The sequence below is a fragment of the Eriocheir sinensis genome, chromosome 57, assembly GCF_024679095.1.
Source record: "Eriocheir sinensis breed Jianghai 21 chromosome 57, ASM2467909v1, whole genome shotgun sequence".
Classification (NCBI taxonomy): domain Eukaryota; kingdom Metazoa; phylum Arthropoda; class Malacostraca; order Decapoda; family Varunidae; genus Eriocheir; species Eriocheir sinensis.
In genome coordinates this window covers 982,168-1,005,139 of record NC_066565.1, presented here as the reverse complement: position 1 = coordinate 1,005,139, position 22,972 = coordinate 982,168, and the positions used below count along the sequence as shown (strand labels likewise).

The 22,972-nt window shown below is 44.4% G+C and overlaps 1 protein-coding gene across 6 annotated transcripts in view; it reads left to right on the top strand.

Moving 5' to 3' along the window:
• Positions 1-22,972, top strand: part of LOC126984438 (WD repeat-containing protein 26-like) — a 26,619-nt gene extending 3,647 nt beyond the window's left edge. For 5 of the 6 annotated variants that reach the window (XM_050838064.1, XM_050838067.1, XM_050838065.1 and 2 more), the window contains 11 exons: positions 2,648-2,804; positions 5,476-5,612; positions 7,804-7,938; positions 8,738-8,816; positions 10,778-10,963; positions 11,953-12,078; positions 12,711-12,794; positions 14,219-14,415; positions 16,934-17,142; positions 19,378-19,605; positions 21,856-22,972. In XM_050838064.1, coding sequence (XP_050694021.1) covers positions 2,648-2,804; positions 5,476-5,612; positions 7,804-7,938; positions 8,738-8,816; positions 10,778-10,963; positions 11,953-12,078; positions 12,711-12,794; positions 14,219-14,415; positions 16,934-17,142; positions 19,378-19,605; positions 21,856-21,911 — 1,594 coding nt within the window. In that variant the 3' untranslated portion in view covers positions 21,912-22,972. Of the gene's footprint in view, positions 1-2,647; positions 2,805-5,475; positions 5,613-7,803; positions 7,939-8,737; positions 8,817-10,777; positions 10,964-11,952; positions 12,079-12,710; positions 12,795-14,218; positions 14,416-16,933; positions 17,143-19,377; positions 19,606-21,743 lie in introns of all 6 variants that reach the window. The other variant, XM_050838068.1, reaches the window with a different exon arrangement.

Below are 22,972 nucleotides of genomic sequence, written 5' to 3'. Positions count from 1 at the left end.
AAAACAAAAGAAAGACTAAAAACAACAATAGATTAAACCACTTAGACAAAGCATCAATTGACCTGAATGTGAATTAGAGAAAAAGTTAAAAGGTATCAAGAAAAAGAGAAAGAAAACAATGAAAATAAACAAAGAAAAACAAAATATAAATCAAAACAATGACCTCAAGCTATCCAGACAAAGCTTCAAATGATCTTAACACGAATTAGAGAAAAGTTAAAAGGGAAGGGAAGGAGAGGAAGGGCAGGGAAGGGAAAGGATGGGAAGAGAGAGAAAGGGAAGGGAAGGGAAAGGATGGGAAGAGAGAGAAAGGGAAGGGAAGGGAAAGGATGGGAAGAGAGAGAAAGGGAAAGGATGGGAAGAGAGAGAAAGGGAAAGGAAGGAGAAGGGAAGGGAAAGGAAAAAATAATAGATGAAATAAAGAGAAAGAAAAAGGAAAACAATAAGATTCATCCTCCTATATAAAGCATCAAACACCCTTAGTCATTGTGTTAAAAGGTGTCAGATCCTCCTTCCTTCCTTTCCATCCTTCCTTCCTTCCTTTCTTTCTTTCTTTCTTTCCATCCTTCCTTTCCATCCTTCCCTTCCTTCCTTTCTTTCTTTCTTTCTTTCTTTCCTTCCTTCCTTCTTTTTCCTAATATAATTTCTCCTTGTGATTTTTCTTATGTCTACTCTCTCTCTCTCTCTCTCTCTCTCTCTCTCTCTCTCTCTCTCTCTCTCTCTCTCTCTCTCTCTCTCTCTCTCACACACACACACACACCTGTTAAGTCATAGTTTGTTGAGAATGACATTGCTTTAGAGAGAGAGAGAGAGAGAGAGAGAGAGAGAGAGAGAGAGACAAAGAAAGCGCTTTGGGTACAGAGAGAGAGAGAGAGACAAAGGGATTTGGGTACAGAGAGAGAGAGAGACCCAAAATAGATGAGCCATAGAGACAGCTTGGGAGAGTTAGAAATGATGAGTCACAGAGAGAGAGAGAGAGAGAGAGAGAGAGAATGACGAGGCAATGGAGAGAATTATGACATTATTTTTTTTTCCTTTGTGATTTTCTTTGTTTAATTATTTTTTTATACTTTTTCTCCTCCTCCTCCTCCTCCTCTCTTCTTCCTCCTCCTCCTCCTCCTCCTCCTCCTCCTCTCATTTCCTCCTCCTCCTTCCTTCTTTCTTTCCTTTTTTTCCCCTTCTCCCTTTCATCCTCCTCCTCCTCCTCCTCCTCCTCTTCCTCCTTCCTTCTTTCTTTCCTTTTTTTCCCCTTCTCCCTTTCATCTTCTTCCTCCTCCTCCTCTTCTTCCTCATTCTTTCCCTTCCTCTTCCTTCCTTTTATTCTTCATTGCTTCCTTCCTTCTTTTCTCCTTCTTCCTCTTCCTTCTTCTTCTTTCTTCCCTTCCTTTTCCTTCATTTTATTCTTCATTACTTCCTTCCTTCTCTAAATTCTTTCTTTCTTCCTTTCTTTCTTTTCTTTCCTTTTATCAAACTTTTTTCCTTTCTGTCCATTCTTCCTTCATTCTATCAGTACTTTCTTCCTTCCTTCCTTCCTTTCTTCCTTCCTTTCTTTCTTTTCTTTCCTTTTATCAAACTTTTTTCCTTTCTGTCCATTCTTCCTTCATTCTATCAGTACTTTCTTCCTTCCTTCCTTCCTTTCTTTCTTTTCTTTCCTTTTATCAAACTTTTTTCCTCTCCATCCTTCCTTCAATCCATCCTTCCTTTCTTTATTCAGTCTATCCTATTTCTTTCCTTCCTTAATTTCGTCAATCCATCTTTCCTATTTCCTTTATTAATCTCTTTCCTAACCTAACCTTGCTGTCCCTTCCCTTACCTTCCCTTACCCTAACCTAACCTAACCTAACCTAGCCTAACCTAACCTATCTTACCAAACCTAACCTAGCCTTACCTAACCTTTCCTAACCTAACCTTGCTGTCCCTTCCCTAACCTTCCCTTACCCAACCTAACCTAACCTAACCTATCTTACCAAACCTAACCTAGCCTTACCTAACTTAACTTGGCCTTACCTAACCTAGCCTTACCTAACCTAGCCTTACCTAACCTAGCCTAACCTAACCTAGCCTTACCTAACCTAGCCTTACTTAACCTAGCCTTACCTAACCTAGCCTAGCCTAGCCTAGCCTAACCTAGCCTAGCCTTCCCTTCTCTGCCTCCTCTGATGTAAAATAAAAGGAAAAAAATTGTTATAAAAATGAACCTAACCTAACCTACCCTAACTTAACCTAGCCTTACTTAACCTAGCCTAACTTAACCTAGCCTTACCTAACCTAGCCTAACTTAACCTAGCCTTACTTAACCTAGCCTAACCTAACCTAGCCTTACCTAACCTAGCCTTACCCAACCCAACTTAACCAAGCTTACCTAACCTAACCTAGCCTTCCCTTTTCTGCCCCCTCTGATGTAAAATAAAAAATAAAAATTGTTATAAAAATCAACCTAGCATAGCCTGACCTAACCTAACCTAACCTAGCCTTACCTAACCTAACCTAGCCTTACCTAACCTAACCCAACTTAGCCTTACCTAACCTAACCTAGCCTTTCCTTTGCTATATTTGCCCTTGACTTTCTCCTATCAAAAAAATAAAAAATAACAAAAATCAGCCTGACCTAACTTGACCCCTAACCCAGTGCCTCTTTGACCCCCAGGAGGAGTGCCGACCTGCTCATGTCAGAGTCGGGGTGCCGCCTCGACCACCCCGCCGCAGCCCGCTTCCGGCACTGCGTCATGGAGGGGGAGTGGGCCAAGGCTGACGCGGCACTCAGTGAACTGCGGAACATGCTGGATGATGCCAACAGCCTTAAGGTCAGTGCCGGGTGGGGTGGGGGGTGGGGGGGGGGGGTCTGACTGTAGGAAATCCGCAGTCATGGGGTTAAGGTCAGTGCCGGGTGGGGGGTGGGGGGGGGGTCTGACTGTAGGAAATCTGCAGTCATGAGGTTAAGGTCAGTGCCGAAGGGGTCAGGGCTTGAGGGGGGGGTGGGGGTATTGTATTGAATAAGGTCATGTGTGCGAAATCAAATCCATTCAAGTTCCCCCTTCCATTATTCCTTTACGAGTGCCAGCCTAATCCGTTCATCCATTCTCCCTTCCGCCATTCCATTACGCGTGCCATTCATCCAGCGGGGGCTTCGTGGTGCAGTGGTTAGCACACTCGGCTCACAACCAAGAAGGGTTCGATTCCCTGGCGGAGTGGAAAAATTTGGGTGGCTTTTCCGATACCCTACGCCCCTGTCCACCCAGCAGTGAATGGGTACCAGGTATTAATCGGGGGTTGTGTCCCGTCTCCTGGCATCTGTTCCCTTCTCCTATTATTCCTTCCCCTTCTGTCTCTCTCCGGCATATGACCACAGGTGTTGCGCCGACTAAACCAAACTTTCCCTTCTCCTGTAATTCCTTCCCCTTCTGTCTCTCTCCGGCATATGACCACAGATGTTGCGCCGACTAAACAAAACTTTCCCTTCTCCTATAATTCCTTCCCCTTCTGTCTCTCTCCGGCATATGACCACAGATGTTGCGCCCACTAAACAAAACTTTCCCTCTCCTATAATTCCTTCCCCTTCTGTCTCTCTCCGGCATATGACCACAGATGTTGCGCCGACTAAACCAAACTTTCCCTTCTATAATTCCTTCCCCTTCTGTGTCTCTCAACATGACCACAGATGTTGCGACTAAACAAAACTTTCCCTTCTCCTGTAATTCATTGCCCTTCTGTCTCTCTCCAGCATATGACCACAGATGTTGCCGACTAAACCAAACTTTCCTTCTCCTATAATTCCTTCCCTTCTGTCTCTCTCTCTGGCATATGACCACAGATGTTGCGCCGACTAAACAAAACTTTCCTTCTCCTATAACTCCTTCCTTCTGTCGCTCTCCGGCATATGACCACAGATGTTGCGCCGACTAAACAAAACTTTCCTTCTCCTATAATTCCTTCCCTTCTGTCTCTCTCCGGCATATGACCACAGATGTTGCACTAAACAAAACTTTCCTTCTATAATTCCTTCCCTTCTGTCTCTCTCCGCATATGACCACAGATGTTGCCCACTAAACCAAACTTTCCCTTCTCCTATAATTCCTTCCCCTTCTGTCTCTCTCCGCATATGACCACAGATGTTGCGGTGACTAAACAAAACTTTCCTTCTCCTATAATTCCTTCCCTTCTGTCTCTCTCCAGCATATGACCACAGATGTTAACCAAACTTTCCTTCTCCTATAATTCCTTCCCCTTCTGTCTCTCCAGCATATGACCACAGATGTTCCCACTAAACCAAACTTTCCCTTCTCCTATAATTCCTTCCCTTCTGTCTCTCTCCATATGACCACAGATGTTGCCACTAAACCAAACTTTCCTTCTCCTATAATTCCTTCCCTTCTGTCTCTCTCCGACATATGACCACAGATGTTGCGCCCACTAAACAAAACTTTCCCTTCTCCTATAATTCCTTCCCTTCTGTCTCTCTCGCATATGACCACAGATGTTGTGCCGACTAAACCAAACTTTCCTTCTCCTATAATTCCTTCCCTTCTGTCTCTCTCTGGCATATGACCACAGATGTTGCCGACTAAACCAAACTTTCCCTTCTCCTATAATTCCTTCCCTTCTGTCTCTCTCGGCATATGACCACAGATGTTGCCGACTAAACCAAACTTTCCTTCTCCTATAATTCCTTCCCTTCTGTCTCTCTCCGCATATGACCACAGATGTTGCACCGACTAAACCAAACTTTCCCTTCTCCTATAATTCCTTCCCCTTCTGTCTCTCTCCGGCATATGACCACAGATGTTGCGCCGACTCAACCAAACTTTCCCTTCTCCTATAATTCCGTCCCCCCTGTCTCTCTCCGCATATGACCACAGATGTTGCGCCACTAAACCAAACTTTCCTTCTCCTATAATTCCTTCCCCTTCTGTCTCTCTCCGCATATGACCACAGATGTTGCACCGATAAACCAAACTTTCCTTCTCTTATAATTCCTTCCTTCTGTCTATCTCCGGCATATGACCACAGATGTTGCGGCGACTAAACCAAACTTTCCCTTCTCCTATAATTCCTTCCCCTTCTGTCTCTCTCCGGCATATGACCACAGATGTTGTGCCGACTAAACCAAACTTTCCCTTCTCCTATAATTCTTTCCCCTTCTGTCTCTCCGGCATATGACCACAGATGTTGCGCCCACTAAACAAAACTTTCCCTTCTCCTATAACTCCTTCCCCTTCTGTCTCTCTCCGGCATATGACCACAGATGTTGCGCCGACTAAACAAAACTTTCCCTTCTCCTATAACTCCTTCCCCTTCTGTCTCTCTCCGGCATATGACCACAGATGTTAAAAAACTTCTCCTAACTCCTTCCTTCTGTCTCTCTCCGGCATATGACCACAGATGTTGCGCCGACTAAACAAAACTTTCCCTTCTCCTATAATTCCTTCCCCTTCTGTCTCTCTCCGGCATATGACCACAGATGTTCTCCCGTTCCAGGAGATGCGATTCCTGCTGCTGGAACAGAAATACCTGGAGCTCCTGGAGAGTGGGCAGGCGATGGAGGCCCTGACCTGCCTTCGCTCCCAGGTCACGCCACTACAACACAACATGGAGAGGGTGCACCAACTCTCCAGGTCAGTGGTGGGCAGTGGAGTAGGCCTAAGGAAGTTTGTATATCTAGGTCTAAATACCCATAGAAAGCCAACCTCCTCCTCTTCTTTGTGTGTGAATCAACCTTATTTCTTTGTCCTTGCTTGAGAGATACCCAGAGAAAGTTAGCCTCCTCTCTTGAACCTCCTCCTTTCTCTGTGTTCTTCCCTACCCTTAATACCCATAGAAAGTTAACCTCCTCCTCTTTTTGTGTGTGAATCAACCTTATTTCTTTGTTCTTGCTTGAGAGATACCCAGAGAAAGTTAACCTCCTCTCTTGAACCTCCTCCTTTCTCTGTGTTCTTCCCTACCCTTAATACCCATAGAAAGTTAACCTCCTCCTCTTTTTGTGTGTGAATCAATCTTATTTCTTTGTTCTTGCTTGAGAGATACCCAGAGAAAGTTAACCTCCTCTCTTGAACCTCCTCCTTTCTCTGTGTTCTTCCCTACCCTTAATACCCATAGAAAGTTAACCTCCTCCTCTTTTTGTGTGAATCAATCTTATTTCTTTGTTCTTGCTTGAGAGATACCCAGAGAAAGTTAGCCTCCTCTCTTGAACCTCCTCCTTTCTCTGTGTTCTTCCCTACCCTTAATACCCATAGAAAGTTAACCTCCTCCTCTTTTTGTGGGTGAATCAATCTTATTTCTTTGTCCTTGCTTGAGAGATACCCAGAGAAAGTTAACCTCCTCTCTTGAACCTCCTCCTATCTCTGTGTTCTTCCCTACCCTTAATACCCATAGAAAGTTAACCTCCTCCTCTTTGTGTGTGAATCAATCTTATTTCTTTGTCCTTGCTTGAGAGATACCCAGATAAAGTTAGCCTCCTCTCTTGAACCTCCTCCTTTCTCTGTGTTCTTCCCTACCCTTAATACCCATAGAAAGCCAACCTCCTCCTCTTTGTGTGTGTGAATCAATCATTTCTTCGTCCTTGCTTGAGAGATACCCAGAGAAAGTTAGCCTGCTTTCTTGAACCTCCTCCTTTCTCTGTGTTCTTCCCTACCCTTAATACCCATAGAAAGTTAACCTCCTCCTCTTTTTGTGGGTGAATCAACCTTATTTCTTTGTCCTTGCTTGAGAGATACCCAGAGAAAGTTAGCCTCCTCTCTTGAACCTCCTCCTTTCTCTGTGTTCTTCCCTACCCTTAATACCCATAGAAAGTTAACCTCCTCCTCTTTTTGTGGGTGAATCAACCTTATTTCTTTGTCCTTGCTTGAGAGATACCCAGAGAAAGTTAGCCTCCTCTCTTGAACCTCCTCCTTTCTCTGTGTTCTTCCCTACCCTTAATACCCATAGAAAGTTAACCTCCTCCTCTTTGTGTGTGAATCAACCTTATTTCTTTGTCCTTGCTTGAGAGATACCCAGAGAAAGTTAACCTCCTCTCTTGAACCTCCTCCTTTCTCTGTGTTCTTCCCTACCCTTAATACCCATAGAAAGTTAACCTCCTCCTCTTTTTGTGTGTGAATCAATCTTGTTTCTTTGTCCTTGCTTGAGAGATACCCAGAGAAAGTTAGCCTCCTCTCTTGAACCTCCTCCTTTCTCTGTGTTCTTCCCTACCCTTAATACCCATAGAAAGTTAACCTCCTCCTCTTTGTGTGTGTGAATCAATCTTATTTCTTTGTCCTTGCTTGAGAGATACCCAGAGAAAGTTAACCTCCTCTCTTGAACCTCCTCCTTTCTCTGTGTTCTTCCCTACCCTTAATACCCATAGAAAGTTAACCTCCTCCTCTTCTTTGTGTGTGAATCAACCTTATTTCTTTGTCCTTGCTTGAGAGATACCCAGAGAAAGTTAACCTCCTCTCTTGAACCTCCTCCTTTCTCTGTGTTCTTCCCTACCCTTAATACCCATAGAAAGTTAACCTCCTCCTCTTTGTGTGTGAATCAACCTTATTTCTTTGTCCTTGCTTGAGAGATACCCAGATAAAGTTAGCCTGCTTTCTCTGTGTTCTTCCCTTCCCTTAATACCCATAGAAAGCCAACCTCCTCCTCTTTTTGTGTGTGAATCAATCTTATTTCTTTGTCCTTGCTTGAGAGATACCCAGATAAAGTTAGCCTGCTTTCTCTGTGTTCTTCCCTACCCTTAATACCCATAGAAAGTTAACCTCCTCCTCTTTGTGTGTGAACCAACCTCTCAGCTCCTGGCGCCTCACCCCTTGTAACCTCCCCTCCCTCTTGCAGCCTAATGTTTATGTCCAACCCCGATGAGCTACGTAAGGCGGCGCGCTGGTCCGGGAAGGGCAAGGAGTCCCGCAAGGAGCTGATGGACCGCCTACAGCACTTCCTGCCGCCCTCCATCATGCTGCCTCCACACAGGTACGCGGACGTCAACATCAATGGCCTTGGGTTTTCACTTTGGGGCGGTGGAGGGATGTTTGAATGGGGTGATTTCTCTTGTTTTTTTTTTCTTTCGTTTTCTTTTTCTTCTTCCTCTTCTTTTCCTTTGTTGTTTTGGGTTCTTCCTCTCTCTCTCTCTCTCTCTCTCTCTCTCTCTCTCTCTCTCTCTCTCTCTCTCTCTCTCTCTCTCTCTCTCTCTCTCTCTCTCTCTCTCTCTCTCTCTCTCTCTCTCTCTCTCTCTCTCTCTCTCTCTCTCTCTCTCTCTCTCTCTCTCTCTCTCTCTCTCTCTCTCTCTCTCTCTCTCTCTCTCTCTCTCTCTCAGTATAACTATATCTATCTATATATGTATCTGTCTATCTTTAATTCTCTCTCTCTCTCTCTCTCTCTCTCTCTCTCTCTCTCTCTCTCTCTCTCTCTCTCTCTCTCTCTCTCTCTCTGTATAACTATCTATCTGTCTATCTTTAATTCTCTCTCTCTCTCTCTCTCTCTCTCTCTCTCTCTCTCTCTCTCTCTCTCTCTCTCTCTCTCTCTCTCTCTCTCTCTCTCTCTCCTCTTTTCTCTTCTCATTTCCTTTCCTTCCTTTCTTTTTTTTTTGGTTCTCTTTCCTCTCTTCTTTTTCCTTCCCTTCTTCCTCTTCTTTTCCCTCATGGTTTTGGGTTCTCTCTCTCTCTCTCTCTCTCTCTCTCTCTCTCTCTCTCTCTCTCTCTCTCTCTCTCTCTCTCTCTCTCTCTCCCCCTTTCGTTCCCATCCTTAACCTTCCTTCCTCTCCCCCCGGCAGGCTGGAAACACTGATTCTACAGGCCGTGGAGCAGCAGAAGACACAGTGCGCCTACCACAATACCTACACAGACAGCCAGGTGGGTCACGTCTGCTGGGATTGGGCAGGCAAGGTCAGGTCAGGTTAGGTTAGGTTAAGAGAAGGGGAAATTAAGTTAGGTTAAGTTAGGTTAGGGTTAGATAAGCTTGGTTAGGTTAGGTTAGGTTAGGTTAGGTTAAGAGAAGGGGAAATTAAGTTAGGTTAAGTTAGGTTAGGGTTAGATAAGCTTGGTTAGGTTAGGTTAGGTTAGGTTAGGTTAAGAGAAGGGGAAATTAAGTTAGGTTAAGTTAGGTTAGGGTTAGATAAGCTTGGTTAGGTCAGGTTAGGTTTGGTTAAGAGAAGGGGAAATTAAGTTAGGTTAAGTTAGGTTAGGGTTAGATAAGCTTGGTTAGGTTAGGTTAGGTTAGGTTAGGTTAAGAGAAGGGGAAATTAAGTTAGGTTAAGTTAGGTTAGGGTTAGATAAGCTTGGTTAGGTTAGGTTAGGTTAAGAGAAGGGGAAATTAAGTTAGGTTAAGTTAGGTTAGGGTTAGATAAGCTTGGTTAGGTTAGGTTAGGTTAGGTTAGGTTAAGAGAAGGGGAAATTAAGTTAGGTTAAGTTAGGTTAGGGTTAGATAAGCTTGGTTAGGTTAGGTTAGGTTAGGTTAAGAGAAGGGGAAATTAAGTTAGGTTAAGTTAGGTTAGGGTTAGATAAGCTTGGTTAGGTTAGGTTAGGTTAGGTTAGGTTAAGAGAAGTGCAAAATAAGATAGGTTAAGTTTGGTTAGGGTTAGATAAGCTTGGTTAGGTTAGGTTAGGTTAGGTTGGGTTGAGAAGGGAAATTAAGTTAGGTTAAGTTTGGTTGGGGTTAGATAAGCTTGGTTGGTTAGGTTGGGTTAGGTTGGGTTAAGAAGGGAAATTAAGTTGGGTTATGTTTGGTTGGGGTTAGATAAGCTTGGTTGGGTTAGGTTAGGTTGGAGTTTAAGTTAGGTTAAGTTAGGTTAGGGTTAGATAAGCTTGGTTAGGTTAGGTTAGGTTAGGTTAGGTTAAGAGAAGGGCAAATTAAGTTAGGTTAAGTTTGGTTAGGGTTAGATAAGCTTGGTTAGGTTAAGAGAAGGGGAAATTAAGCTTGGCGAGGTCTGACTGTAGGAAATCCACATCCAACAGGTTAAGTTAGGTGAGGTGGACTAGGTTAAGTTAGGCTGATTCATTGACTGACCTTAGCTTAGGGTAGGTTAGATTAGGTTATGTCCGCTGGGATTGGGCAGGCAAGGTCAGGTTAGGTTAGGTTAGGTAGACTAGGTTAAGTTAGGCTAGGTTAGGTTAGGTTAAGTTAGGCTGATTCATAGACTGACTTTAGGTTAGGTTAGGTTACGTCTGCTGGGATTGGTAGGCAAGGTCAGGTTAGGTTAGGTCATATGGCACATGGGATTGGGTAGGCAAGGTCAGGTTAGGTTAGGTTAGGTAGACTAGGTTAAGTTAGGCTGATTCATAGACTGACTTTAGCTTAGGTTAGGTTACGTCTGCTGGGATTGGGCAGGCAAGGTCAGGTTAGGTTAGGTTAGGTAGACTAGGTTAAGTTAGGTTAGGTTAGGTTAGGTAGACTAGGTTAAGTTAGGTTAGGTTAGGTTTGGTAGACTAGGTTAAGTTAGGTTAGGTTAGGTTTGGTAGACTAGGTTAAGTTAGGCTAGGTTAGGTTTGGTAGACTAGGTTAAGTTAGGCTGATTCATTGACTGACCTTAGCTTAGGTTAGGTTAGGTTAGGTTAGGTTACGTCTGCTGGGATTGGGCAGGCAAGGTCAGGTTAGGTTAGGTCATATGGCGCATGGGAGTTCGTAGAAGAGGAAACTGAGTGTGGGAGAAGGATGTTACTTTTATCGTTTATGGGAGCGACGAGCAGCAGGCTTTTTATTTGCACTCATTTTATTGCCCTTGAGCCATGTCCTCTGATGCAAAAATAAAAATAAAAATGTAATGAGGAGAAATACATGGACGGATAACACATTTCAACGCTCCCTTACCCTACAGGTGCTGGGTTCAGGCGGGTCGCTGCTGATGGACCACTCCTGCCCGCGCAACGCCTTCCCCGGCACCACCATCCAGGTACTCTCCGACCACTGCGATGAGGTGTGGATCGCGCGCTTCAGCCCTGATGGATCCAAGCTTGCCACGGGATCCAAGGACTCCACCGTCATCATCTGGGAGGTCGATCCTGTGAGTTAATCCTTGGTGTGTGTGTGTGTGTGTGTGTGTGTGTGTGTGTGGTAGGCTCATCATCATTTTGTCTATTCTCCATGTTCACTCTTTCTTCCATTCCTTCTTTTTCCTTTCCTTTTTTTTTTCATCCTTCCTTCCTTTCTCTCTTTATTTCCTACCCTTCCTTCCTTCCTTCCTTCCTTCTCTCCATTCTTTCTTTTTCCTTTTTTTCTTCCTTCCTTCCTTTCTCTCTTTTTATTTCCTACCCTTCCTTCCTTCCTTCCTTCCTTCTCTCCATTCTTTCTTTTTCCTTCCTTCCTTCCTTTCTCTCTCTGTTCTTATTTCCTTCCCTTCCTTCCTTCCTTCTCTCCATTCTTTCTTTTTCCTTCCTTCCTTCCCTCCCTCCTTTCTCTCTCTGTTCTTATTTCCTTCCCTTCCTTCCTTCCTTCCTTCCTTCTCTCCATTCTTTCTTTTTCCTTCCTTCCTTCCCTCCTTTCTCTCTCTGTTCTTATTTCCATCCCTTCCTTCCTTCCTTCCTTCCTTCTCTCCATTCTTTCTTTTTCCTTCCTTCCTTCCTTCCCTCCTTTCTCTCTCTCTGTTCTTATTTCCTTCCTCTTCCTTCCTTCCTTCCTTCTCTCCATTCTTTCTTTTTCCTTCCTCCCTTTTTCTCACATATTTCCTTCCTTCCTTCATTATTCCTATTTCCTACCCTACTCTTCCTTCCTTCCTTCCTTCCTTTCTTTCCTTCCTTCTTTCCTTCCTTTTTATTCCTATTTCCTACCCTACTCTTCCTTCCTTCCTTCCTTTCCTTCCTTCCTTCCTTCCTTCCTTCCTACATTCTCATAACCACACACACAAAAAAAAACTCATTATCCCTTATTTTCCGACACAGTTTTTTCTTTCCTTTCCCTCGCCGTAAAATAAATAAAAACAACAACAACAACAACAATAGGCAAAACACACACCCACCGTTCTCACCCCCCCCCCCCCCTCCCCTCCCCCCCCAGGACCAGCTGACGGTGACGCGGCGGTTCACCCTGGACGGACACTCGTATGGGGTGGTCTACCTCGCCTGGAGCCCCGACAGCGTCAAGCTCATCGTATGTCTGCAGGAGGAGGCGGCCGAGCTCATGGTGGGTCTCGTCTCAACGCGTTTTGTTTTCGTCTCGTTTTCGTCTCGTTTTCTTTGTTTTGTTTTTCTTTTGTTTTTTTAGTTTTGGGGTTGTTCCTGTCTCTCTCTCTCTCTCTCTCTCTCTCTCTCTCTCTCTCTCTCTCTCTCTCTCTCTCTCTCTCTCTCTCTCTCTCTCTCTCTCTCTCTCTCTCTCTCTCTCTCTCTCTCTCTCTCTCTCTCTCTCTCTCTCTCTCTCTCTCTCTATTCTTTTCTAATCTCATTTTTTTTTACTTTTTTGGTCCAATTTTTGTCTTTTTTTGTCCATTTCGATTTTTTCCCCTTTTTTTTAGTTTTGGGTTGTTCCTCTCTCTCTCTCTCTCTCTCTCTCTCTCTCTCTCTCTCTCTCTCTCTCTCTCTCTCTCTCTCTCTCTCTCTCTCTCTCTCTCTCTCTCTCTCTCTCTCCTAATCTTTCTTCATTCCTCCTCCATTCCTTTCTTTCCTTCCCTTTTCCTTCCTTAATCTTGTCTCTCTCTCCCATTCTTCCTTCCTTCCTCTCCCCTCTGTCAGTCAAGGGGTTAAGCTATGTTGTGATCGCCAGCCATTTGTCAATATACCAGTCTGTCTAATCTGTCTCTGTGTGTGTCTGTGTTTCAGGTTTGGGACACAGAAAGAGGGGAACAGATCTGCAAGGTGTCTAATTCCCCTGATGACTCACTCACCTGTGCAGCCTGGCATAAGGTAACCCCCAAAACCCCCGAACAGTTGCCATACGTCTTGACTCGGAAAATTTACCCATGCTTCCTTACCTAACCTAACCTAGCAAAACCCCAAACAGTTACCATACGTCTTGACTCGGAAAACTCATATATGCTTCCTTACTAATGAGACTTTCTATACAGCAAATTGAGGTCATTCTTTGTTGATTTATACCATAAGTTGCTGGCTATCATGTGTTTGAAGATACCCTAAACCTAACCTAACAAAACCCCAAACAGTCACTATAGGTCTTGACTCAGAAAACTCATATATGCTTCCTTACTAATGAGACTTTCTATACAGCAAAGTGAGGTCATTCTTTGTTGATTTATACCATAAGGTGCTGGCTATCACGTGTTTGAAGATACCCTAAACTTAACCTAACAAAACCCCGAACAGTTACCATACGTCTTGACTCAGAAAATTCATATATGCTTCCTTACTAATGAGACTTTCTATGCGACAAAGTGAGGTCATTCTTTGTTGATATATACCATAAGGTGCTGGCTGTCATGTGTTTGAAGATACCCTAAACTTAACCTAACCTAACCTAACAAAACCCCAAACAGTTACTATTGGTCTTGACTCAGAAAACTCATATATGCTTCCTTAATTATGAGACTTTCTATGCGAGGAAGTGAGGTCATTATTTGTTGATGTATACCATAAGGTGCTGGCTATCATGTGTTTGAAGATACCCTAAACCTAACCTAACAAAACCCCAAACAGTCACTATACGTCTTGACTCAGAAAACTCATATATGCTTCCTTACTAATGAGACTTTCTATACAACAAAGTGAGGTCATTCTTTCTCTCTTCACTCACCACCTCTGCTCTCCTTCCCTTCCCATTTCCTTTGGGGGCTTCGTGGTGCAGTGGTTAGCACACTCAGCTCACAACCAAGAGAGCCTGGTTTCGATTCCCGGGCGGAATGGAAAAATTTGGGCGGCTTTTCCGATACCCTACGCCCCTGTCCACCCAGCAGTGAATGGGTACCAGGTATTAATCGGGGGTTGTGTCCCGTCTCCTGGGGTCTGTTCCTTTCTCCTATAATTCCTTCCCCTTCTGTCTCTCTCCGGCATATGACCACAGATGTTGCGCCGACTAAACCAAACTTTCCCTTCTCCTATAATTCCTTCCCCTTCTGTCTCTCTCCGGCATATGACCACAGATGTTGCGCCGACTAAACCAAACTTTCCCTTCTATAATTCCTTCCCCTTTTGTCTCTCTACTGCTTATGACCACAGATGTTGCGCCGACTAAACCAAACTTTCCCTTCTCCTATAATTCCTTCCCCTTCTGTCTCTCTCCGGCATATGACCACAGATGTTGCGCCGACTAAACCAAACTTTCCAACTTTCTTTCCTCTCCTGTTTTCCTTCTCTCATTCTCTCTCCCTTCGCAGGACTCCCGGAAGTTCGTGTGCGGGGGGATGCGAGGTCAGTTCTACCAGTGCGACTTGGAGGGGCAGATCCTTGACTCGTGGGAGGGGGTACGCGTGCAATGTCTCGCCATACAGAACGACGGCAAGACTGTTCTGGCCTCGGACACACACCACCGCATCCGAGGCTACCACTTTGAGGAGGTTCAGGACCATAATATGTAAGTAATGGGGTTCTGAGCCTCCGGAAACTATAGATGTTGGTATCCTAGTCTTATGGAAAGTATAGATGTTACGTATTTGAGTCTTACAAAAACTATAAATGTTGGTATCCTAGTCTTATGGAAAGTATAGAGGTTACGTATTTGAGTCTTACAAAAACTATAATGTTGGTATCCTAGTCTTTTGGAAAGTATAGAGGTTACGTATTTGAGTCTTACGTAAACTATAAATGTTGGTATCCTAGTCTTATGGAAAGTATAGAGGTTACGTATTTGAGTCTTACAAAAACTGTAAATGTTGGTATCCTAGTCTTATGGAAAGTATAGAGGTTACGTATTTGAGTCTTACAAAAACTATAAATGTTGGTATCCTAGTCTTATGGAAAGTATAGATGTTACGTATTTGAGTCTTACAAAAACTATAATGTTGGTATCCTAGTCTTATGGAAAGTATAGAGGTTACGTATTTGAGTCTTACAAAAACTATAAATGTTGGTATCCTAGTCTTATGGAAAGTATAGATGTTACGTATTTGAGTCTTACAAAAACTATAAATGTTGGTATCCTAGTCTTTTGGAAAGTATAGATGTTACGTATTTGAGTCTTACAAAAACTATAATGTTGGTATCCTAGTCTTTTGGAAAGTATAGATGTTACGTATTTGAGTCTTACAAAAACTATAATGTTGGTATCCTAGTCTTATGGAAAGTATAGATGTTACGAATTTGAGTCTTACAAAAACTATAAATGTTGGTATCCTAGTCTTTTGGAAAGTATAGAGGTTACGAATTTGAGTCTTACAAAAACTATAAATGTTGGTATCCTAGTCTTTTGGAAAGTATAGAGGTTACGAATTTGAGTCTTACAAAAACTATAAATGTTGGTATCCTAGTCTTTTGGAAAGTATAGATGTTACGTATTTGAGTCTTACAAAAACTGTAAATGTTGGTATCCTAGTCTTATGGAAAGTATAGAGGTTACGTATTTGAGTCTTACAAAAACTGTAAATGTTGGTATCCTAGTCTTATGGAAAGTATAGAGGTTACGTATTTGAGTCTTACAAAAACTGTAAATGTTGGTATCCTAGTCTTTTGGAAAGTATAGAGGTTACGAATTTGAGTCTTACAAAAACTATAAATGTTGGTATCCTAGTCTTATGGAAAGTATAGAGGTTACGTATTTGAGTCTTACAAAAACTGTAAATGCTGGTATCCTAGTCTTATGGAAAGTATAGAGGTTACGTATTTGAGTCTTACAAAAACTATAATGTTGGTATCCTAGTCTTATGGAAAGTATAGATGTTACGTATTTGAGTCTTACAAAAACTGTAAATGTTGGTATCCTAGTCTTTTGGAAAGTATAGAGGTTACGAATTTGAGTCTTACAAAAACTGTAAATGTTGGTATCCTAGTCTTTTGGAAAGTATAGAGGTTACGAATTTGAGTCTTACAAAAACTGTAAATGTTGGTATCCTAGTCTTTTGGAAAGTATAGAGGTTACGAATTTGAGTCTTACAAAAACTGTAAATGTTGGTATCCTAGTCTTTTGGAAAGTATAGAGGTTACGTATTTGAGTCTTACAAAAACTATAAATGTTGGTATCCTAGTCTTATGGAAAGTATAGATGTTACGAATTTGAGTCTTACAAAAACTATAAATGTTGGTATCCTAGTCTTTTGGAAAGTATAGATGTTACGAATTTGAGTCTTACAAAAACTATAAATGTTGGTATCCTAGTCTTTTGGAAAGTATAGATGTTACGAATTTGAGTCTTACAAAAACTATAAATGTTGGTATCCTAGTCTTTTGGAAAGTATAGAGGTTACGAATTTGAGTCTTACAAAAACTATAATGTTGGTATCCTAGTCTTATGGAAAGTATAGAGGTTACGAATTTGAGTCTTACAAAAACTGTAAATGCTGGTATCCTAGTCTTATGGAAAGTATAGAGGTTACGAATTTGAGTCTTACAAAAACTATAAATGTTGGTATCCTAGTCTTTTGGAAAGTATAGATGTTACGTATTTGAGTCTTACAAAAACTATAAATGCTGGTATCCTAGTCTTATGGAAAGTATAGATGTTACGTATTTGAGTCTTACAAAAACTATAAATGTTGGTATCCTAGTCTTATGGAAAGTATAGATGTTATGTATTTGAGTCTTACAAAAACTATAAATGCTGGTATCCTAGTCTTATGGAAAGTATAGATGTTACGTATTTGAGTCTTACCAAAACTATAGAGGTTACGTATTTGAATCTTACCAAAACTATAGAGGTTACGTACTTGAGTCCTACGTAAACTATAGATGTTACGTATTTGAATCTTACCAAAACTATAGAGGTTACGTATTTGAGTCTTACGTAAACTATAGAAGCTACGTATTTGAGTCTTACAAAAACTATAGATGTAGCGTATCCCTGTCTCCATAACTATAAGCGTTACGAATTCAAGCCTTTCCAAAACTGAATCTTACATATCTTCAACCTCTCACGCACCCTAATCACCCTTCCTCCGCAGCATCCAAGAGGACCACAGCATCATGTCGTTCACCCTGGACCAGACCGGGAACTATGCGCTGCTCAACGTGGCCAGTCAGGGCGTCCACCTCTGGGACCTGCGCAACAGAACTCTGGTGCGCAAGTTCCGAGGGTTGACGCAGGGACATTACACCATCCACTCCTGCTTCGGGGGAGACTACCAGAACTTCATCGCCTCCGGGAGTGAAGGTACGGAGGGGAGGGGGTTAGGTTAGGTTAGGTTCAGAGGATTGTCACACATGATAGGCAGTGAATTATGGTTTGAAGTCCTCTCGTTTTGCTTCTATAATCTTACTTTCCTTGCCATTCCTTTGGGGAGTGAAGGTACGGAGGGGAGGGGGTTAGGTTAGGTTAGGTTTAGAGGATTCACACACATGATAGGCAGTGAATTATGGTTTGAAGTCCTCTTGTTTTGCTTCTATAATCTTACTTTCCTTGCCATTCCTTTGGGGAGTGAAGGTACGGAGGGGAGGGGGTTAGGTTAGGTTTAGAGGATTCACACACATGATAGGCCGTGAATTATGGTTTGAAGTCCTCTTGTTTTGCTTCTATAATCTTACTTTCCTTGCCATTCCTTTGGGGAGTGAAGGTACGGAGGGGAGGGGGTTAGGTTAGGTTAGGTTAGGTTCAGAGGATTGTCACACACATGATAGGCCGTGAATTATGGTTTGAAGTCCTCTCGTTTTGCTTCTATGATCTTCCTTTCCTTTCCATTCCTTTGGGGAGTGAAGTTATGGAGGGCGACTCTGCTAGGTTAGGTTAGGTTAGGTTAGGTTCAGAGGATTCACACACAAGATAGGCGATGAATTATGGTTTGAAGTCCTCTCGTTTTGCTTCTATAATCTTACTTTCCTTGCCATTCCTTTGGGGAGTGAAGGTACGGAGGGGAGGGGGTTAGGTTAGGTTAGGTTCAGAGGATTGTCACACACATGATAGGCAGTGAATTATGGTTTGAAGCCCTCTTGTTTTGCTTCTATAATCTTACTTTCCTTGCCATTCCTTTGGGGAGTGAAGGTACGGAGGGGAGGGGGTTAGGTTAGGTTAGGTTCAGAGGATTCACACACATGATAGGCAGTGAATTATGGTTTGAAGCCCTCTTGTTTTGCTTCTATAACCTTACTTTCCTTGCCATTCCTTTGGGGAGTGAAGGTACGGAGGGGAGGGGGTTAGGTTAGGTTAGGTTCAGAGGATTGTCACACACATGATAGGCCGTGAATTATGGTTTGAAGTCCTCTCGTTTTGCTTCTATGATCTTCCTTTCCTTTCCATTCCTTTGGGGAGTGAAGTTATGGAGGGCGACTCTGCTAGGTTAGGTTAGGTTAGGTTAGGTTCAGAGGATTCACACACGTGATAGGCCGTGAATTATGGTTTGAAGTCCTCTCGTTTTGCTTCTATAATCTTACTTTCCTTGCCATTCCTTTGGGGAGTGAAGGTACGGAGGGCGACTCTGCTAGGTTAGGTTAGGTTAGGTTAGGTTAGGTTCAGAGGATTCACACACATGATAGGCCGTGAATTATGGTTTGAAGTCCTCTCGTTTTGCTTCTATAATCTTACTTTCCTTGCCATTCCTTTGGGGAGTGAAGGTACGGAGGGGAGGGGGTTAGGTTAGGTTAGGTTCAGAGGATTCACACACACGATAGGCTGTGAATTATGGTTTGAAGTCCTCTCGTTTTGCTTCTATAATCTTACTTTCCTTGCCATTCCTTTGGGGAGTGAAGGTACAGAGGGGAGGGGGTTAGGTTAGGTTAGGTTCAGAGGATTCACACACACGATAGGCTGTGAATTATGGTTTGAAGTCCTCTCGTTTTGCTTCTATAATCTTACTTTCCTTGCCATTCCTTTGGGGAGTGAAGGTACAGAGGGGAGGGGGTTAGGTTAGGTTAGGTTCAGAGGATTCACACACACGATAGGCTGTGAATTATGGTTTGAAGTCCTCTCGTTTTGCTTCTATAATCTTACTTTCCTTGCCATTCCTTTGGGGAGTGAAGGTACGGAGGGGAGGGGGTTAGGTTAGGTTAGGTTCAGAGGATTCACACACACGATAGGCTGTGAATTATGGTTAGAAGTCCTCTCATTTTGCTTCTATGATCTTCCCTTGCGCTAATTTTTTTCTTTACATTCATCATCCCCCCCTCCCCCTCTCTCTCTCTCTCTCTCTCTCTCTCCCGGGCAGACAACAAGGTATATTTTTTCCTTGCATTCATCATCCCTCTCTCTCCCTCCCTCCCCAGCAGACAACAACGTGTATTTTTCCTTACATTCACCATCCCTCTCTCTCTCACTCCCTCCCCGGCAGACAACAAAGTGTATTTTTCCTTACATTCACCATCCCTCTCTCTCTCTGACTCCCTCCCCAGTAGACAACAAAGTGTATTTTTCCTTACATTCACCATCCCTCTCTCTCTCTCCCTCCCTCCCCGGCAGACAACAAGGTATACATCTGGCACCACAAGCGTGAGTTGCCAGTGGTCACACTCTCGGGTCACTCGCGCACCGTCAACTGCGTCACCTGGAACCCCGTCTACCCCTCCATGATCGCCTCCGTGTCCGACGACGCCACCGTGCGGATATGGGGACCCGCGCCGCAGTACCGGGGCGGCGGCGGCGGCGGCACGGGCGGGGCACAGAACGGCACCTCGGGGAACTCCAACGGTGAGGCGTGATCTGATTTTTATAGCGTTGATTTTTCGCCCTCCTTGCTATGGCCGATGCAGTATTAGATTCGGTATTACTACTACTGCTACCACTACTACTACTACTACTACTACTAGGCATGACAGCTCAAAGGCACAAAGAAAAGGATACAATAATATAAAAAAAAGCCAGCCGCTCCAGAATCCAAAGAGGCGGGCGACAGAGGGGGTCAATTTCGAGAGGATAGGTTTCCCAATACCACACCAATAATTGTCTTTTTTCTTCTTCTCTGTCTTCAGTTCTCTTTTATTTTCTTTTTCCTTTCTTCTTTCCTTCTTTTTTTTCCTTATATTAGGGGGTAGGGGGGTATAGGAGAGGGGCAGGGGTGGGGGGGTGGGGAGCTTGGATGAGTGACGTTTTCTTCATTTTCTTCCTGTTTTATTTATTTATTTTATTTTTGGGTTTAATGTGTGTGTGTGTGTGTGTGTGTGTGTGTGTGTGTGTGTGTTCATGGGTGTGTGAGCTGCTTACTTCCTACATAATCCTCTGTTTCCCTCTAATCACTTCTCTCAAGGATTAGCCCAGCGTCACTCCATAATCCTCTGTTTTCTCCTAATCATTTCTCTCAAGGATTAGCTCAATGTCGCTCCATAATCCTCTGTTTCCCTCTAATTATTTCTCTCAAGGATTAGCTCAGCGTCACCCCAGCAAGAGATCGCCCTTCAGTGTCTCCATAACTCAGGGCAAATCTTCCTCTCTCTACACTTTTTACAATGCATTTAAAGGTGTCTGGTGGAGGAGGAGTGCAAGGGATGTTTCATGATGTCTCGGTAATTTCCTCACCTCACAAGTCTTCAGCAGGAACTCATTTAATTCTTAGTTTCCTTTGCATGTATTGATGAGGCTAAGGTAAGGCTGTCTCGTCATCTCTAAGGGCCAAATCCACACTGTGCCGAGTCTGGACCACGACAACCCAGCGAATTTTAGGCCCACTCACACACACACACACACACACACGGCCTGGTAGCTCAGTGGATAGAGCGTCTGCCTCACAACCAGAAGGACCGTGGTTCTATTCCCCGGCCGGGTGAAGATAAGTTGTGTTTATCTTCCTTCCCGTGTAGTCCCTGTTCACCCAGCAGTGAGTAGGTACGCGACGTCAGGCAAGGAGTTGTGACCTCGTTGTGGCGGTGTGCTGTGTGTGAGTGTCTCGGTCCTGCCCAAAGATCGGTACTACGAGCTCTGTGGTCTTTCGTAGGGGAGCGGCTGGATGTCTGACCCGCAGCAAACCAGGAGGTGAATTACACACAGAGGGAGAGAGTAAAGAATAAAGATAAACAAACACCTCACTCATGTACACTTAACTAATTCTATACATGTGTGCAGTCAAAATTAGTTTCACACACGGACTTGTACCAGACACGTTTCAGATAATCAGATAGATGGAGAGAGAGAGAGAGAGAGAAGTATCCGCCGATCATTTCGAGACACTTTCACATCAACTTTTTATTTATTTATTTATTTATTTATTTTTTACAACAAATGAAACGGTTCAAGGGCAACGAAAAGTGCATTAAAAAAAGCCCGCTAATTACACACCCAAGACCTCGTGTAGCCTGAGTTGCTAGTTTGTCCGGGCGTAGTGGAAAAATTTGGGCGGCTTTTCCGATACCCTACGCCCCTGTCCACCCAGCAGTGAATGGGTACCAGGTATTAATCGAGGGTTGTGTCCCGTCTCCTGGGGTCTGTTCCCTTCTCCTATAATTCCTTCCCCTTCTGTCTCTCTCCGGCATATGACCACAGATGTTGCACTGACTAAACCAAACTTTCCCTTCTCCTATAATTCCTTCCCCTTCTGTCTCTCTCCGGCATATGACCACAGATGTTGCGCCGACTAAACAAAACTTTCCTATAATTCCTTCCCCATCTGTCTCCCTCCAGCATATGACCACAGATGTTGCGCCGACTAAACAAAACTTTTTGCTAGGTTGTCATGGGCCAGACTCGGCACAGCGTGAACTTGGCCTCAGTGGTAATGTGTATGTTAACCTTGACGAAATATTGACGCTATCTTGATCTTAACCATTGACGCACATCACCGTAGCCAGCCCCTCCCACCCTGCCCAGTCTCTAATCTCATTCATGGTTTCTTGCAGATGCTCAGAGTGTGGGTTGAGGCAGCCGAGAGGAAGGAGGAGGAGGAGGAGGAGGTGTGAGGAGGAGAGGTGTTGTGCGTCTCTCCCTCACCCCCCTGTCTCTTGTCCTCAGGAACGGAGACGGAATCCCCAACCCACACGTTCCTGAGCAATGGAGCGGCTGTGTAGTTGCCTCGCCGGCGGACCAACGGACAGACCGACAGCCCCCCCCTCGCGCCCTCACACACGTTATCTCGTCGCATGGTTGCCGGTGCTGCCCCCAGATCCCCCCCTCGTCACCTCCCCCCCCCCGCAGTGCCACAGGGGGCGTGCACAGTGCCGGACATGTATGGACCTCCTGAAAGTGGGATGTTTGCTTACGCCCTGGTGTCTCCCCCTGTCCCACCTCCTCCCCCCCAGTGGACGCTATCGACGCCTGGGGCTGAGGGGCGGTGTGTGTGTGTGCGTGTGTGCGTTGGTTATGGGTTGTCGCTCCCTCCCTCCCTCCGCCGCCGCTGTTTCTCTCCACGGAGGAATGTCTCTCTCAGGATTCTCTCTCTCCTCCTCCACCTCCTCCACATTCGTCTCCTCTCCCAGTCTTGTCTTCCGCACGCTCTTTCCGCTCTTCCGCTCAACGTGGGACTCGCCTCCACCTCCGCCGCCTCCGCCCCAGGACATGTGCAAGAACAATCATATCCCCCTGGCACCCCCTCCCCCCCCCATTCATCACCCATCACCAATCATGTCCGCCCCGCCCACAACACTGTATATACGACATTTTAGTGTGTGACATTTCCTTAGCTTAACCCTTCCTCAGCCTCCTCCTCCTCCTCCTTCCCTTCCTCCTCCTCCTCCTCAGGTCATCTCCTTGTGGTGTGTGGCTGTTGGTCGGTCGTTGAGTCCTGTCCATCCACGGTCCTCCTCCTCCTGTTGGGGTCGTTTCATCCACTTGTGTATATACAGAACTTGCTTATCGGAGCTGTTGTGTGGCCTCTGAAGAGTAACATTTGCAAGCCACTCTCAGAACACGCCTCCTGAAGCTGTTTTCGTGGCCTCAAGAGAGTGACGTTTGCCTTCCTCCTGAACTGGTGAAGTGGAGGGCGGAAGTCAGCCATGGAACTCACCTATCGGAGCTGTTGTGTGGCCTCTGAAGAGCAACATTTGACTGCTGTGATGTCAAGGCAGTGGTTACTCTCCTTCCTTCCTCCTGAACTGCTGAAGTGGAGGGCGGAAGTCAGCCATGGAACTCG